At 47.6% G+C, this 17,311-nt stretch overlaps 1 protein-coding gene across 3 annotated transcripts in view; it reads right to left on the bottom strand.

The window, feature by feature from the left end:
* LOC138481457 (cadherin-6-like) overlaps positions 1-17,311 on the bottom strand; it is a 295,066-nt gene that overhangs the window by 149,117 nt on the left and 128,638 nt on the right. For all 3 annotated transcript variants that reach the window (XM_069613608.1, XM_069613607.1, XM_069613609.1), the window contains one exon: positions 16,273-16,660. In XM_069613608.1, coding sequence (XP_069469709.1) covers positions 16,273-16,506 — 234 coding nt within the window. In that variant the 5' untranslated portion in view covers positions 16,507-16,660. The remainder of the gene's footprint in view (positions 1-16,272; positions 16,661-17,311) is intronic.

Genomic DNA, 17,311 nt, shown 5'->3' with positions numbered 1-17,311 from the left:
CCAGCACGCAGGTACAGCAAATGGCTTCTCGCTCAAAAAACTTCTCTTCGGAGAGTAGGGCTCAGATGGGAGCAGATGTTTGTTTCCGAGATAACGTTCCATTTTTTAGGAAGCTCTACGCTTGTGTGGAGAAAAAAAACCTCCACAGCGGCCCCTCAACATTTTGAAACATTCTTGAAGTTAAATAATGACGAGGTGGAACATTATTCATCTGAAGCAAGGCTGCGATTTGCTCACAGGGCAAAAGGACAGTTCGGGAAGGGTCGCCGCAACGTTTTCTGTGCCAATTTAATGGCTTAGTGCACTGTTCCGGTGATAATTTTAAGCAATGCTAATGACCCACTAGGCTTTTAAATGCATCATTTCCCACACATTTTCCCGAAAAATGTACTGCTCAGTTTGTCATGAAAGATTACGAATTGTGATACATAAAATCGGCCACATTTTAATGTGGTGCCCGGGACTGTTTCTTGTGTCAGCCAAACTCTGTCTGAAGCACCCATTTTAACAGAGGCAAAATTGCGCATTTACCCAATTTGCCCTTTGGGAAGTGTTCCATTAAACAGCTCCAGAACAATCTGGTACCTTCTGTTCATCTTGGTCTGATGCTCTGTGCTTATGCACGTGACGAACAGGTGGGGTGGTAGCTGGAACTCGGTTCCCAACGACTATTGTCCACGTTTTAAGATGGCTTCCTTCCATAACAATGCACTCTTCCAACTCAATGGAAGACTCATTTCCAGAAATTGCTATGTCGAACACCTTTTTAATTCGATGTGTTCCTTTTCGTCGCATGACGCGGCTTCAATTGCCTCAACTGACCGGCCTCCTAGCTCTTTAGCAGTTTGTTTTTTAGAAGTCAGTCGCTCAAGCTGAAAGTAATATGCTTGACGCGCAATGCTTTCCCCACATACCGGCAGGTTTTGCAATGAACATGAAGACATTCCCAGCCCCTGGGGTCAGCCTGTAAATCTCAGCTTCAGGTTCCAGGATTTTAGGCAGCAGGGCGCACTAATACAGTCTGGAGTCGAAAACTCTCCTGCCAAGAGTAAAGAGCATAGCAGGAATGTGGGCCTCCGTTGTACCAGTCTGAGATATGTTGCTTCTAAATGTACTGTAGTGTGACCCACATGCTGGCACCAAGTACACAATGTGTTTCGGTGTTCCCATGTAAATTAGACCATGCATGTTGCGGAAGCCCACTCAGACTGTCCGTGTAGGGGGAGTACATGTTTTCCGCTCTGTTTGTTCCAGTACATACATTTTAAATTGGCCACATTGTAGTATTAGCGGTTGGTGGCCACAGCTTGTAGAAATAAGGTCGCTGTGGCACCAAAGCCGCATTCTCTTTCGGTTCCACCATAGACAGAATCTCAATTTCATTTGGGAGCTCAGCACGCTACCGTAGTGGGCTTTCAGTACTTCTCTGTGTTTGGGTGTGAGTCTGTCTTCCATGCGAACCCCTGTGCCTCTCCATGGGATGAGATTTTAACCGGGCATCTGGTTTTCGTCCAAGCTGAGATAGCCCCACCGGCAAAGGATGTGGCTGAAGGGGCATCTCTCTGCCTGATCCCAGGCAAAGGTATGACTGGGATAGGGAGCACGTGCAGGTGGCACTCCCATCTAGGCAACATTCCTCTTCTGATCGGGGATTGTCCCCTGGTGGCCAAGATCACTCAAGGCTCTTTGCATAGGATGCGCAGCCTTTTGCAACACATGCCTGTCTTTTTCGATTAATAGCCTCCATCGTTAAAATTCCTTGTGCTGTCTCCAGGTTGCAGGTAAATCTTTTCTGTAGGTTGACCAGTTTTGGCAGATCGTTCCCATTTCTGACCTCCAAGCTTTGGCATAACCCATTACACAAGGTCAAAAAGATCAGTAAGGATCTGGCTCGGGTCTAATGTAGGCTCATCACAAGCCACTGAAAGATTAGTGAGGACTTGGCACGCGTCTGTTGTAGGCTCATCACAAGCCACCAACCACAAACACTTTGGCATGGCAGTACGTGCGCAAATGAAGACTATCCGTGATGTGCTTGGAGCTAAGATTGCATGCATGGGTTGCCACGCGTTTGCAATGCCAATTGCGGTGCATTGCAATTTGCATTGACAATTGTCTGGGCTTGGTCTTAGTTTTAAAGATGTCTTAGTCATTTAACTTTTTTGCAGGCAGGTAGGCAGTAACGATGGGCTGTTTGACAAGGAGCTTGCATTGCACCAGACACAAACCTTCCAAAGGAGCACCAACACATAAATGGGCAGGAAGGGAACTGAATCTTGTGAACTATACATCCCAACACCAGAGTGGGGTAACACACCTGCTTCAACCAGGTACACAAACCAATAAAGTAACACAGAATAAAAGTATCACCCCATCATACCTTCCAATGAGATGGACAAACTACAATACCAAACCCACAGGATAACGGCAGATGTGCTACAAAGAACAGATACGCAAAGATTAACGAGGTAAAAAAGTCAAAAGAAGAGAAAAAAAACCAATCCAAAACTAGACAAACCTGAACTTTCCCCATGCACTTTTCACACGGAAACCCACACAACCACTTCTCCGCACAGCAATCCGCACGTACTCCACCACACCGCAACAACAAACAACACATAACCGTATCAACAGCACATGGGACGGGTCACCGATCCAATAACCACACTCGAGCTCAGTGCACAGTGAAAACCAAACTGAAGCTGCCAACAGGACACCACAGCTCTCACTATCCTGCTCACGCTACCCTCTACTAATCCCACACCTACTCTTTCAGATCCGTCAGAGCGCCTGGGGACCACTTCCGGTGGTGACGGTGCGCAGTACACTACCTTTAACATAACATGACATAACATAACAATGTTACCCTGGATGTTTTGAACGCATTCAAACACATTGACCAGCGGTTGGTATTTAATCCTTTTGGCACAAAGCTGTGCCCATAACGCCAAGGTACCTTTGGGGGGTAGTGCTAGAGTATACCATGGCATAGCGTGGCATGCTTGTGACTATTCCTCAAAGCTGGTGGGCTTACCCATCATATCATCCCACACCGCCCACAGGCCCGCTTTGAGTGGGAATGCATTCCTGCTGAGGGATTCAGAATTCACACAGCACATTTGCATTTGCATGCAGGCTTTGCAATTTGCTTTTTCCCTGACTGGCCCCTGGATATTTATTTCTGAAAAATGCTCACATTTATCATGCTCGCAAATTACCTGAAGGCTGGCAAAAATGTATTGTGCACGTCCGTTGCAATAATGCGCTTAATGCATCCGCTGTCAGAAGTTATCAGTCTCTATCATTTTAAAACAAACCCTTATTTGTAATAAATAGTTGGCATCCATTATAAGCCCCCCCACCCTCCATAGGATTAGAAAGAAAATGTGCTAGGGTTTTAGGTCACGCGACGTGCGCGGCACATATGCAAATGATACCTTCTACTTACACAGCAAAGGCCATTTGTCACTGTCAGGTGATATATTCTCTTTCACTATCACTTCTCCTGCCTATAAGGCAGAAAATATACCCAATATGCTGGATAGGTTCCCTTTTTCATGATATCGGATTTTTTCCGCAGGTCATTTTAAGAGAGAAGCACCTTGTGAGGGACATCAGACTCCTGTGCCTCATGTCAGGCCACAGTATATTCGTGCTGGTCATTTGAGGGTCGCCTGGGGTAGTGGCAATTGCTTGATTTTTACAACCTATGTAATCTGGTTTGAAATGATTGCGATTTATCTAATCTTACTACTGGTTGATTAAAGGGGGGTGGTAAGCCTTTAGATTCGGCTTGTTTTAGCAGATGGGTGTTCCTGCCAGGTGGCAGACTAAAGATTTAATTGAACATTGTTTAAAAAAATCGAATGGCCCATTATTTTGGTCTCGGTGCTTTAGGATGTGGTTGAGGGTGGGGAAGAGGCGATGTGATGTTTCCAGGATTAGGCAAACTATTTTGAGGGAAACCCAAAACACTCCAATTTTGGATAGTTGGGGGTCCTTATACATTATCCCCCATGAGGACCCTGGTGGACCACAGCGGGGCTATAGGCTTTTGTTTTGGGTGTGATGCTTGGAGGTGGAGGCATAGGGGTCCTGGGGTCAACTAGAGGGGTGCTTTGAAGGTGTGGATTTGGCTAAATGTGTGACCCCCACAAGTGATCTAAGTGTATTCATGTCTCACAACATTTTCAAAACGGGGAACCACAGATCAATTTGTGGGGGTTTGGCCGAGATAATACGTCCGATACCACTATGATTTTGGTGAAATACCACCACTGAGTATATGTGCAAAATAATTGACCGACACTCTCGACAGCCAAAATAGCTGATGAGCGTGAGCCAGAATGAAAACCCCCAGATTACCACCCCTATTAACCCCTTAAGTGCCAGGCTATTATGCAAGCCTATGCAAAAAGGTATTTGAACTGGAAAAATATATAGATTCAATGTTTTAAAGTGTATCTGTTTCTTGGGCCGGCTTCACTGGCCAGAGAATAGGCGCCGGGGGAACGGCTTGCCGGTGGGCTGTACTTTGCGGGACAGCTCACAGCGCGGCATTGCGGAGACAGCGGGCCTGATTCACAAAACGTTTTCTGATTCACATGAGGAGGATGCTCCTCATTCGCGAGTGAACCGGTTGAGTCTGGTTTCTTCAGATGGGCTTCCACCCTGCGCCGTGGGCAGGTTTGCAAACCGGGAAGTGGAATGGGCTCATTCCTACACATTTAAAAAGCGCATTCCAATTCGCAAATGGGATGTACCGTGAAGCAGGTGAACATGAATAGCACCTCCCTGCACCTATTTGCAACAGGCACGTGGGGGTGGGTAATGCACGAGAGGGGGCATTTCTGGCTCTGTGCATTTGTTTGAACCTGGACAGCAGCGGAATGACCCCCTACTGTACTACTTGCATTTCCAGCCCTCAATACCGGGGGTACAGCTGCATATTTCTAGTTTTAAATGACAGTGGGCTTCATTATGATTGTGGCGGTAAGGCAACAACGGCGCCGGTGGTGCAACCGGCGCCGTTGTCATACCGCCACGTTACGAGTTCTGCTCTCGGGTGCCGCTCTGCATGCCTGCTCAGACCAGGCGTGCAGAGCGGCACCCGTGAGCAGAACAGGATGGTAGCAGCAGTACCGTTATGAACGGTACTGCTGCTACCATCCTCCCCATTCCCATTGAGCCCTATTGGGGCTCAAATGGGAATGGGGACGTACCGGCTCCGGGTCCCGCGCAATGGGAATTACCGGGCCCGCTGAGGTCGGAATGGCCCGCTAATTCCCCTTTCGCAGGACCCGGAGCCAGACCCGAGTTTGGGGGTAGCCATGCCGGTATAAACGTCATGGCCACCTCCAACCTCGTAATGAGGCCCAGTTTCTTTTAAGGCTTGTCATGGTCAAATGTGCTCCCAGCGCCCACGTGGGTCCTGAAAGCCTATGAATACATGGCCCCCATGAAAAGCGCAGGCCACCTTTGGGAATAAAGCGAGCTGCGCAACCTCGGCCCTCTTTTTAGATGCCCAAATCCTTGTGAGTCAGACACGGTGGTCGTTTTGCTTGGCAGTCAGGTGGGAAGGAGAGGATGACGCATCACCGCTTCAATGAGACGGAGAGTTACACATTATCCTTGCTTCGACTGGCAGGCAATGGAAGTCTGGGACTGGGAACGATAAGCCCTGATGGTGCGCAGCAAATAGGGAACTTGCACTAATATGACTCTTTGGATAATTAGATAAATTCCCCGGATGTTCTCCTGCAAGAAAGGCAGTCAGGCAGAGGCTCTGACAGGAGGCAACCTGGATAGCCCATGTGAATTTTACAGGTTGCCGCCTGCAGGGGTCGAAGCGGGCGGGAGCGGTTTGGAGAGGTGCTGCTCTACTTTTTTAATTAAGTTTTACTGTTCCTATATTTTTCTTTTAAAAAGAAACCTTTCCGGGATGATTTCGTTTGAAAATAAAACTGCTGGGAGAAGTTAACACTTGCACTTCAGTGCACTGAACATTCCTTTAAACAACAGGCGCATTTGTTTGCGGGTTTGTATTGTGCGTGGGAGGGGGCGTGGTGTGTGGGGGGCAGGCCAGCCGGGAACATAGTTCCACTACTTCTATTCATACACTTCGACCCCGGTCCGCCTCTTGCCGCGAGAGAATGAGGTTGAGTAGCTATGTTGTCTGACCCAGGCGTAACCGTTTTGATTCTGATTTCCCTATTTTACCACAAAGAAATCCCTCTATCTCCCTGTGCCTCAATCCAATTATCTGCCCTGCTGGGAAGGCAGCAGAGCCCGGGTGCCGGACCAGAAGGAAAACAGCATCAGCGGCCACTGTGACTGCTGGAGGGACCGTAAGTCAAGAGGTGGGTAGGAGAGCGGCGACGTTCATTAGAGGGACAAGCTGCCTGGTGCACGGCAGGACGGGAGAGCACATTACAAACACAGTGCAAGCCCTAGTGCGTATCGATGAGGCGGAGACCCTGTGTCAACACCTGACCCTCCGCCATCAGTTCCGACCACAGGCAGGAACATAAGTAACTGTAACCGCCTGCGACAGAACGCAGCAGGTGGGCAAGAACGGTTGCTGGCCCAGTCAACAGCGGCACATAAAGGGGCATACACACTTGAAACAAGTCGCAGACAGCACCGCCTACTGGAATCGACATCCATGTAGGCACAGACCAGGAGCAGGGGCGAAACATGAGCAGCACGCCGGAATACAACACACATATCCTCATAAGGATAAATAAAACTGGATTTAAGCTAGACACGTAACTGCACCATACAAGACAGCATACCCCAAGAAGCAGGACAAGCTACAAATAAAGACCGGTAATCCCAGCGAAACAGGGGGACCAGCTGGGTGCAATGCCTCCAGTATTGTGGGTAAGTGCACATATTTTACGGCTGATATATGTGCTCAAGAGACAACAAAGTGAGGATAAGCCCAAGCACAGACATCCCAGTAGTGTATGTGATAACGGTTGGCCTCCATTAGACATAGAAGACCCCAAAGAGGGGCCTGCATAGACACATGCACCAGCGGACACATATAGAAAGTGAGGCTCGCAGGCAAATGCCAACCTGCCGGAGGAAGACCGCGATAAACATTATCACGGGAATAACACACGTGGGGCACAAAGCCACCTCCTGAAGCGTCATACCAATGCCACTAATACTGAGACATAAGTGACGCAACCCAATGGCGTAATACGTCAGAGACACCTAGAAGGCAGTACAGCTTCTCTTGAGTACAGCGAACAGCCCTCAATACCAGCTGGCGACCTGTAGAACAACTAGTGGCGAGAGCATATTTAAAAGGGAGCGGAATAGCCGGCACTGTGAGAAACATCCATGGCGTCCAAGTCCCAATAAAACAAGTCTAAGCAGCGTACATTGGACACTTTCAAGAAATCCACAAACTTGGCAGAGAGCACCGCACCAGTGACTTTATCCTCACAAGGAGAGCAAAATCAAGAGAAAGGAGACCAGCCGGTCCTGGAGGCAATAGCAGCCTTAAAGATTGCACTGGAATCCAAAATGGATGCCATCAGTCTGGATGTGAATCTGCTGAGGGAAGATGTTCGGGCTCTCGCAGAACGCACAGGAACTCTGGAAAAAGAAGTTTTAGTGAACGCAGCCAGCCTGAAAGACACCTCGAGGGATGTAAGAATATTGCAGCAGCAATTGCGGAATCTGGAGGGTAGAGATGAATATGCAGAAGGGCGGGCCAGATGCAATAATGTAAGAATCATCGGACTCCCTGAAGGGGAAAAGGGCGCAAACCCCACCAACTTTATAGAGAACATGCTGTTACAGGAAATTGACCCAGGTACACTCACTCAGGGCTTCACTGTTGAAAGGACCCACAGATCAATGACAAAGAAACCACCACCAGGAGCCCTTCCACGGCCCATCATAGCCCAAATACTAAATTACAAAGATAGGGAAAAGATCCTTGAGTATTTTCGGAGAGGTGGCACAGTACAGCGAGCATTGGCCAATGTTACTGCATACCCAGATTATACCTTGCAGGTGCAGAAACAGAGGATGCACTTCACATCTGTCAAGAGGAGGCTGCGAGGGGCGAACCTTAAGTATATGCTACTATATCCAGCGAGGCTGAAAGTGTGGAATAAAGGCAGAGCCATCTTCTTTCACACCCCTGAGGACACGCACACATGGATGGACACAGAAAACTTGTCCATTGAAGTGGTCCAACAGACGACAGGAGAAGGGGATACACGCTGAATGGCCCACCGGTTCCGTGGGAATGAGACTGGACATGACCGACAGACAACCAGGGGCGCCGATCTTTTGCACACGATTCAGGCACCAACAATTATGTATAACAGAAGCCTGCATCTGTAAGCGCGCTGCGCAGAGGCATCCTTCACCTAAGAGTGGATTTGTTTTAGGGTACCAGTTGTTGAGTATCAGCTTGCCACACTCCAGACAAAAGCACAAGCAACTAGTGCAGAGGTGAGAAGCAGGGATGCCTGAGCACAAGGTATTGAGCTGGGCAATTGTTGGGGAGGGGTGGGCAGGGGTGTTGGGGTAGTTAGTGGGAAGTTAGCCCAAAGATCCACACATGGAATGTACAATATGCGCATAAGACTGTCGAGGAATGTGAAAATGCTTATTCTGGATGGGGGACTTTAGAATAGCCACGTGGAACATCAGGGGGCTCAACAGTTATATCAAACGTAAAAGAATAATGTCATATTTGAAGCGCCAGAAAATCGACATAGCACTCCTTCAGGAGACGCACCTTACGAAGGAAAGAAAAACTGCCCTAGCTATAAAATGGAGTGGCATAACTCTTGGCTCACCATATTCAGTGTTTGCAAGAGGGGTTTTGACATGGGTGGCGCCATCTGTACCAATTAAAGTCCTTAAGACTTTTTGAGATGACGATGGTAGAATGTTTATAATTCAGGGACTCTTGGTGCCTAGAGAGTCCTGTATCATCAATACATCGAACCAGGATACAGCCGCCTATTTTCATTCGCTATATCCCCAAATTGGCACATATAGGAATGGTGCAGAAGTATGGGGAGGACACTTTAACTGCACACTGAACCCGGTACTAGACATGTCAGACGAGAAATTCGTTCATCCAGGCCTGTCAGCCAAAGTCTTGAATATGTCATTGCGAGCAGTCAAATTGTCCGATATATGGAGAACTCTACACTCGCATGCTTGGGTATATTCTCATTTACACCGCTCCCAAAGATCTATATACTAGATGAGACTATGCATTCACAGGCGAAGAGACACAAGGGGAATTTAAGGTGGCGGAATATAGAGCACGGGTGCTATCAGATCATGCTCCCCTAGTGGTCATCTGGCAGAACCGCCCTCCGGGGGCATGCATGTCGACCTGAAAGTTTAGAAGCAAGTCCATCAGAGATGCAGTGTTCTGGGAACATTTGAGAGAAGGAGTGAAGAACTACTTCAGAAACAACACAGGAAGTGTAGACTCAGCGGGCACACTGTGGGAAGCCTTCAAGGTGGTGATTAGGGGGACAGCAATAGCTAAAGCAAAGGGTATGCAAGTTATGATAGAAAATGAGTTATGTAAGGCGGAAACCAAACTGGAGGCCATGGATTGCCCAGAGACTTGTCCAGAGGTAGGGCCCAAGAAATTGTCTGACTCCAGCAGGAATGTTTGATACACTGGGAAAGATTAAGCAAGCTAAACTATAAGAAATATGTAGAAAGACAACACGCTGAAGAGGATAAGCCGGGACACTTGTTGGCCTGGCTATACAAAGGTGAGTCTAAGCGGGAGGTGATAGCGGAGATCGTAGGTAGAGGTGGGGAGGCTTGTGTAACGCAAGAAAGCATTAACATGTGCTTATATGATTATTATAAGGATTTATATTCAGAAACATCTGCAACACCATCGTCAGAGATAGATGAGGCTCTGGCACAGATAGATCTCCCCAAGCTAGATGCAGAAGCAGTGGCTAGGTTAGAGGCTCCCATAACCATCAAGGAGCTAGAAGCTACCATAAGAGGGTTGCCAACCGGAAAAATCCCCGGGTGCAGATGGATTGTCCAGTGAATTTTACATGGAATTCATTGCAGATGTGGCGCCCCTGTTGTTGGCTATGTTGAATGAAGCACTGGACATGGGCATACTACCAGGGTCGCTGAGAGAGTCTATTATAGTCCCATTATTGAAGCCCAACAACCCGGACACTGACTGCTGATATTATAGACCCCTGTCGTTGCTCAATCAAGACAGGAACATTCTTACAGCCTTAATGGCCAATAGGCTCAAGCCGGTAATATCCAAACTTACACACCCAGACTAGTCGGGATACGTCCCAGACAGTAATATAACGTGTAACCTAAGGAGATTACACCATGCAATTGGTCATACCCAAGCCAGTACACGTCAATATGCTGTGGCCTCGCTTGACGAGGTCAAAGCCTTTGATTTGGTCAGATGGCCATGGCTACTAGCGGTGCTGCAGAGTTTCAGTGGGGGGCAACATACATAAAATGGGTATGGGTACTGTATTGCAGCCCAATAGTGAGAGTTAAGACAGGTACCCAAATTTCAGATCAATGGCAGTTGGGTAAAGGAACCAGACAGGGCTGTCCATGGTCTCCTATGCTATTTATACTGGCCTTGGAGCCATTGGCAGTGTATCTTCAGAAGGAATATCAGGTAGCGGGCATAGTCATACAGGGCAATAGTAACTTGATATCCTTATATGCTGATGATATGCTCTTATACTTACAACACCCAGAAACCAATTTACAATATATTTTGGACATGTTGGAGCGCTACGCAGACCTATCTGGCATCACGATTAATGCACAGAAATCATGTTGGTTCCCTTTAGCAGGGTACAGGGGGAAATCTTTGAGCACATTATGCTACCGATCCAATGGGAGCTGCGCAGATTCAGATACCTGGGAGTGGATATTTTCAATAACTCCAAGACAGAACACGCACAGAATACGCTTAAAGCGGTAGAGAAAGTAGAAAAGCCCACGGCTTTCGGGGCCCGATTGCTGCCCTCACTGATGGGGAGGGAAGCACTGTTAAAAATGGAGGTGCTACCGAGGCTTCTCCATGTCTTTACCAATGTTCCGTACAATATCCCCAAAGGCTTTTTTAATAGACTCAACACTAAATGCCGCAGCTTCTTATGGCACAATTCAAGGTGCCTGATGGCACTAACAAAATTGCAGAGGCCGTAGGATCAAGGAGGGATAAAGGTGCCCAATTTGGAAGCATATTTTCTGGCAAGCCAGCTGCAATTTGTCACAAACTGGGTGTTTGATGAACAGACCCAGGACACCTTGATGCTGCAGCCATCATGCGCCCCATTTTATTTGAAGGAGGCGATATGGACTGCAGCACTGCGTGCCCCAAAACCCCCACTGCTGCTGATGCTGGGTAGGAAGTTATGGCACAGGGCCTGTCGCTTTCTGGGGAAACAGTCACCCTACTCCTCCCACGTCCGATTAGTGGCACTAAAGGCAGAGGATTCACAATTCAGGTTAAATGTGAGGAAGTATTGGGAACCAATGGGGGTAGCGACGGTGGGAGACTTATTACGTGGAGGTAGAGCGCTGCACTTCAGCACACTCACCTTGGAAATAGGCATACACGAAGGGCAACACATAATGCACACTTCACTGCTCCCTAGTGTAAAACAGAAATGGCCGGATGCAGATGGAGCACTACAGGAAGATGACACAATAGAAACACTTTACGATATTTCAGAGGACGGGCATGCAGTGTCAAGAATGTATGAGCTATTAATGTCACAGAAGGGGGACATGCTGGTGCAGACCGGTCAAAGGTGGGAGGCACAGATGCAGCCTAGGGGAAGAGCACTAGCCTATCATATACAAGTGTCGAGGAACGCGAAGCTCTAGTTAATGTAACCCATAGGGCATACCTAACCCCAAAGGAGATTGCTAAATTTAGCAAGGCAACGGAACAGACCTGCCCGAAATGCGGACTGAGTATATGTTCTGGGCTTGTACGAAGATCCAGCAATATTGGAAGAGATAATGCAAGCCTTAGCCAAGGCAGGTATAACATTGGACACAAGTGCCCCTGCGGCCTGCATGCTCGGCATTGTTGCGAGACCGCAACAGGCTAGACATGTCAGCAAGCTAAAAGACTTAGCATATATCCTAGCGAAATGTAGAATAACAATGGGGTGGAAAGCGCACAAGAGTCCAGAAGTGCCTCTGTGGTGGAGTGATCTCCAAAAATGGATGCGCGCAGATACCTCAGTGTGGCAGGAAGAAGCCCGCCGAGGCCTAGGAGAAGAAAATGTAGACCTACACTCTTGGTAGCACATGGTGCTGTAACTGGTGGCCTTGGCGCACAGCGATACCTGAATAATAATAAAACGTCCCGCCACAGGCGGCGGATTGATGTAAACGTGTATACCTAATACAGGTTGATACAGGCGGGGGGGGCGGGAGGGTGTTGAGGAGTTAGGGTGGTGCGGGACTATACAGATGCAATTGGCTGGACATTATCATGCAAATGTATATATAAAAGTCTGTAAATTACATTGTTGTTTAAAAATCAATTAAAATGTTTTTTTTTCTTAATCTGCACGGTACCGTCCTCTTTCATTCAAATGATTTCCGGAATATCACTAATGCTGTTGAGGGATTGGCTGGGTCTATTACTCAAGAGACTCCAGAGGATGATTAATCACTGCCACTCTGAGCTGGTTGTGCCGAACAGGCCTCCAGTAATTATTATAATTGTTTATTTATAACACACTTAATACCCAGAGGTTTCTAAGCGCAGACCCAGGGATCGAACCTGTGTTGTTTCACGTCATTTAGTTTCCAAGGCGAGCGTGTTGCTCCTGGGCTATCCTCCGAAGACAGTAATACAAAGAACCTGTTTCCAGACAGACATTGGCCATAGACTCATCTCCTGGTTTGTTGTATGGTTTGGGCTTGCTCAAATGTAAACCATTTATTTTCAAAGAGTTGTCCGATATTTGAGATTTAGTGGCTCCCTTGTATTTTACACTTTGGAGTTTTCTCGACAGCTGGAAAGATTGGCATCAGTGGTCCTGATGGAACACATGCATCTTTTCTTCTGCTCCAAATTCTATCGTTTTCACCACTAGTGCCTTGTGCTTGCCATACGATTCTTTTCTTGTATTACCACAAATGTGCTACCTGAGTGAAGGGAAAAACGCACCACATCCCTAAATATCCAGTGGTACATATTCTTTTCTCATCGCCAACTCAAAAAAAGGCATAGCATGGCAGGCATGGACGTCATTTCACCAAAATGCCAGTGGAAGTGACATCACACGACCCTTGAACTCTGATGACATCGTAGGAAGTGATGCCATTTGGCCCAACCCCAAAGTGACATCACGGGAACAAATGGAACACAACCTTTCATCCCCTGGCAAAACAGGGAGTGGCATCACATAGCATTTTTCTTAAGTACACTACGAATAATATGGTTACGATATCACTACAATGTGATATACATTTCATACCAGAATGGATCACCATATGTATGTTAATATCAGTGTGTATAGGCCCATATTACCAAATTACCATGAATGCAAGCAGACTACCAAGGTCAAATGATACTGATGTGTTTTTATAACGCACTTACGCTTAAGCACTTTATATAGAACAAATATACATACAATATCACTTACCTGTGTTTGTACTCATTTATCAACCTCAGAAATATGAAAGGCTGAGTTGAGGTGTTTAAGAACAGACTAAGTCAGAGCCTCACCCCCTGAGGTGTGCCTGAAATAAACCTTTAATGACTCTAGCACCCAGGGTTAGCAAGGGAGACCTCAGGGGTCGCAGTTGCAACCCCCAAATGAAGTCCCTGATGGCCGGGCAAGCAAGCCACACTTAAAGACAGCAAAATAGGGAAACAAAGTATCCCATCCTCTTTATGTGACAGGGGAGGAAGATAAGTAGGGTGGGACAAGATGACAAGATGCCGTCATGGACTACATGAGAGCAGGCGAGGTCTCTGTAGAGAACTCACCCGTCTTCAGACGGGGGCATCCTTCTTGTCCTCCACCAACAACAAACTGTTTCCTCCTATGCCACTTGCCAAGCCGCTGGACCCTGCCTAGTGCAAGAGTGTGGCAAATCCCAGGACACGCCTCTCGGCAATGACCCCAAGCATTTCCCCACTCAGTCAAAGGCTTTAACATCCGAAGTGGGTGGTGCGGTGATCGTGCAACTGTGACCGCCTAAACTCTACTACGGTTTGGCCCCTCCTAGGACATGCTCTCTTCTCACCCACATCAACCGTCCAAAGCTCAATGTAAACAACTGGTGCACTATCTGCACGACAAGCACAACATGCATCAACCTACCTCGGCAGCAAGGATAACAAGCAGTGTTGTGCTTTTGCCAAGAAACCACTTCTGTGACTTCTCTTCCTCCATCCACGTCCGTGTGATTGTAGCGTGTGGTTTACTCTGGTCCAGTTTGCATACATATTTGCCAGGCGAGCTTCCCCTAGCCCAACCTTTTTGCCAACAGTACTTTTGATGAGACTTGTTGGTCAATGTCTACTGTGGGGAACACAAAACTGTAAGTCCCAGAATGCAAAGTGCAGTTGGCTGAAAATCCAAGAAACCCTGAAGGTGCCACACATGGTAAAGCCCTACTTGACATCTATGTGTATAACCCCAGTCCATTGTTTCACTACATGTGTGACCCTCTGCTTCAGAAATATAGGGATTGGTGTTGTCTTGTTCCTCTTGGTGTTGCCTCAAACCCATTACTCGGCACCCCATTTTCCTCACATCTGAGGGTTCAGAGTCATGTGGAGCCTTCAGTTATTCTCCATTTTGTAGTCGCATAGGACTCCGATAGAGGTCGCATAACACTGCAGGCAGCAATTACCACAAGAAGTAACATTGCACGCATTAGCGGTTTTGTGTGGCTAAAGCCAGGCAGTATTTGTAAGTTTCACTGTTAAAACTCTAAATTAGGTGGTGCAGTAAATGTGGCAGAAATCCTGTTACCTCACTTGGTGACCGCACCACCAAACTCTCAATGGGGCCCTTTGAGGTGTGGCATCACATGCTTGGTTAATAATCATGCATCACCGTGGGACAAGCACACATAATTCCAGTGGCCATGTCTCAAAGCCTTAGGAGAGTTAGGGCCTCATTCCGAGGCTGGCGCAAAGGGATTACCGGCACCAGTAAGGACACCGGTGCCGGTAATCCCTTTGCACCCTATTCCAAGGTCCCTTTGCGGGTCCCGCTAAGGCCGCAAAGGGTCCAGGGAGCAAATAACGGTACCGCTAATTTGCACCTTCCCCATTCCCATTGAGCCCTATAGGGGCTCAATGGGAATGGGGAATGGTATTTTCAATGGTGACTTACCGGTCCCGCAAAGGTCAGACTAGACCGGTAAGTCCCCATTGAATGAGGGCAGACTCAGTACCGTTATTGTAGGCAGCCATGGCGCTATTAGTGCCATGGCTGCCTCAAATCTCGGAATGATGCCCATAGTTCTGCAAACATGCAAACCATGTGACCACACCACCACAAATGCAGGTTTTTGATGATCTTACGCAGAATAGCGTACTCCCAAAAGTATGTTCTGAGGAGAATATGTATACGTCTTTGAGGCATTCTGCGCCGTAGAAAGCACACGTGACCAGTGTAATCAATGTGGAGCCCCCGTGGCACCCTCTGCTACCTAGAATTGCCTCATTGTAGCAACAGCCCTGAAAAAGTGAGGCCCCTGGCCGAGTGCCTCATAGAGACACAGAAGGCAAAGGAAGCTCATAATACCCTCAACATGCACTTGATGGCGGCACCGTATTGTATGGAATATCCACATGTTAATGGAAATTCATAGTTGAGGCGTTCAATATGTGCTTCATGCTATGAAAATGCGGTCCTAGTGGCAAAGACTTTCATTTTTCAATGCATAGAAATCAAGTATTTGTGAGTTAAAGCGCATGGGCACTTTGCCTCAAAGTGGACCAGGGATATCTCTGGCCTGCAGTTGTCTCCCTTGATCTTTGCGGCCAGTCCTGTAAATGTTGGCTACGATCACAAAGAGACGAGCATTCTATAATTGGGTATTGCCAAGAAGAGGATTATAAGCATTCTATGTCTGACTAACACAGCATTCATGTGAAGAGACACTTGCTATTAAAATATGCCTATTTTCTGTTTCTACCACTGCGTAGCCAACGATACAGCGATCAATACCCACATCATTTGCCTGTATGAATAAAGTCTCGGCGGAACCTACCTTGCCCACATATTGATTATCCGGGCCAGTGTACTCTTCCAGCAGAAAGAACTGGTTCCACATCCAGCTTCTCTTGGACCTGCTGAGCTCCGGGCCGTTGCCAGATGAATACTGCCAGGACTCTTCCATATCCAGTAAGTTGCTTGTAGTCCTTTTGGCTACTGGAGAGGTGAGGCTTTGTTGGAGTTGACCGACCCACATGAGCAGCAGCAGGAAGTCCTTGAAAGTCCTCATCCTGTAAAGGAGGTCCGTAACAAAGGTCGGCGGAACGACTGGCAGTCCTTCGTTCCCTTCTGTCCTTTAAATGGCCGACCTTTCTTCTCGGGAACCCAGCCACGGAGCTCCCGCCTTATTCCTCGCGGTGCCTGGGTTTGGTCTCTCAGGATCTCTGGAAGGAACAATGGCAAGGCATTAGTCATCTGCAGCGATACTTGTAATTCAGCATGACAGCGAAAGGGCGCAAAAAAAAGTAGAACAGAAAATGTAATTGCAACGAACCCCAGGACTAACTCTGAAATCTTATAATTGGCCTTCAAGAGCAGAACTGCACGCAGTGCTCCAAGAGTCGCTTACGTCCTCCCTCTCTCTATCAGACAAGCTGCTTAATTCCTCCCCAACCCCTTCCATGTCATTTAATTTAGATGGAGTCTATAAATCACGGATCTGTAGACCATTGGGTCCTGGGGAGTTGGTGCGCATTGGGACTTGTCACCTGGCTGGGTCCTCATGTCCTCTGTCTGAACAGGCAACATAATGGCGGCATGCTGGGGCACCAGACTTCAGCGCTTCCAAGTGGAAGATTGGATTGGGCCGCGGCAGTCACTTTTTGTGTATTTCTTTTGTTTTGTTTAACACGTCCGGTCACATGACGTGTTGAGAAATTCATGTGAACGGTGCACAAATTACACGAGGAATGTGTGGTGAAGACAAGGGAGTGGGAGTAGGAAAGGAGGAGAGGCTTTTGGTGAGGAAGGCCTACCTTATGGGCCAATACAAGTGCATTATATAGAGTAAATACTTAGACCTGATCATCCAACGC

Source organism: Ambystoma mexicanum, chromosome 5p (assembly GCF_040938575.1).
Source record: "Ambystoma mexicanum isolate Mex_15411 chromosome 5p, UKY_AmexF1_1, whole genome shotgun sequence".
NCBI classification, from domain to species: Eukaryota; Metazoa; Chordata; class Amphibia; order Caudata; family Ambystomatidae; genus Ambystoma; species Ambystoma mexicanum.
Note: the sequence above shows the minus strand (reverse complement) of the source record. Positions and strands in the feature narration are given on the sequence as shown.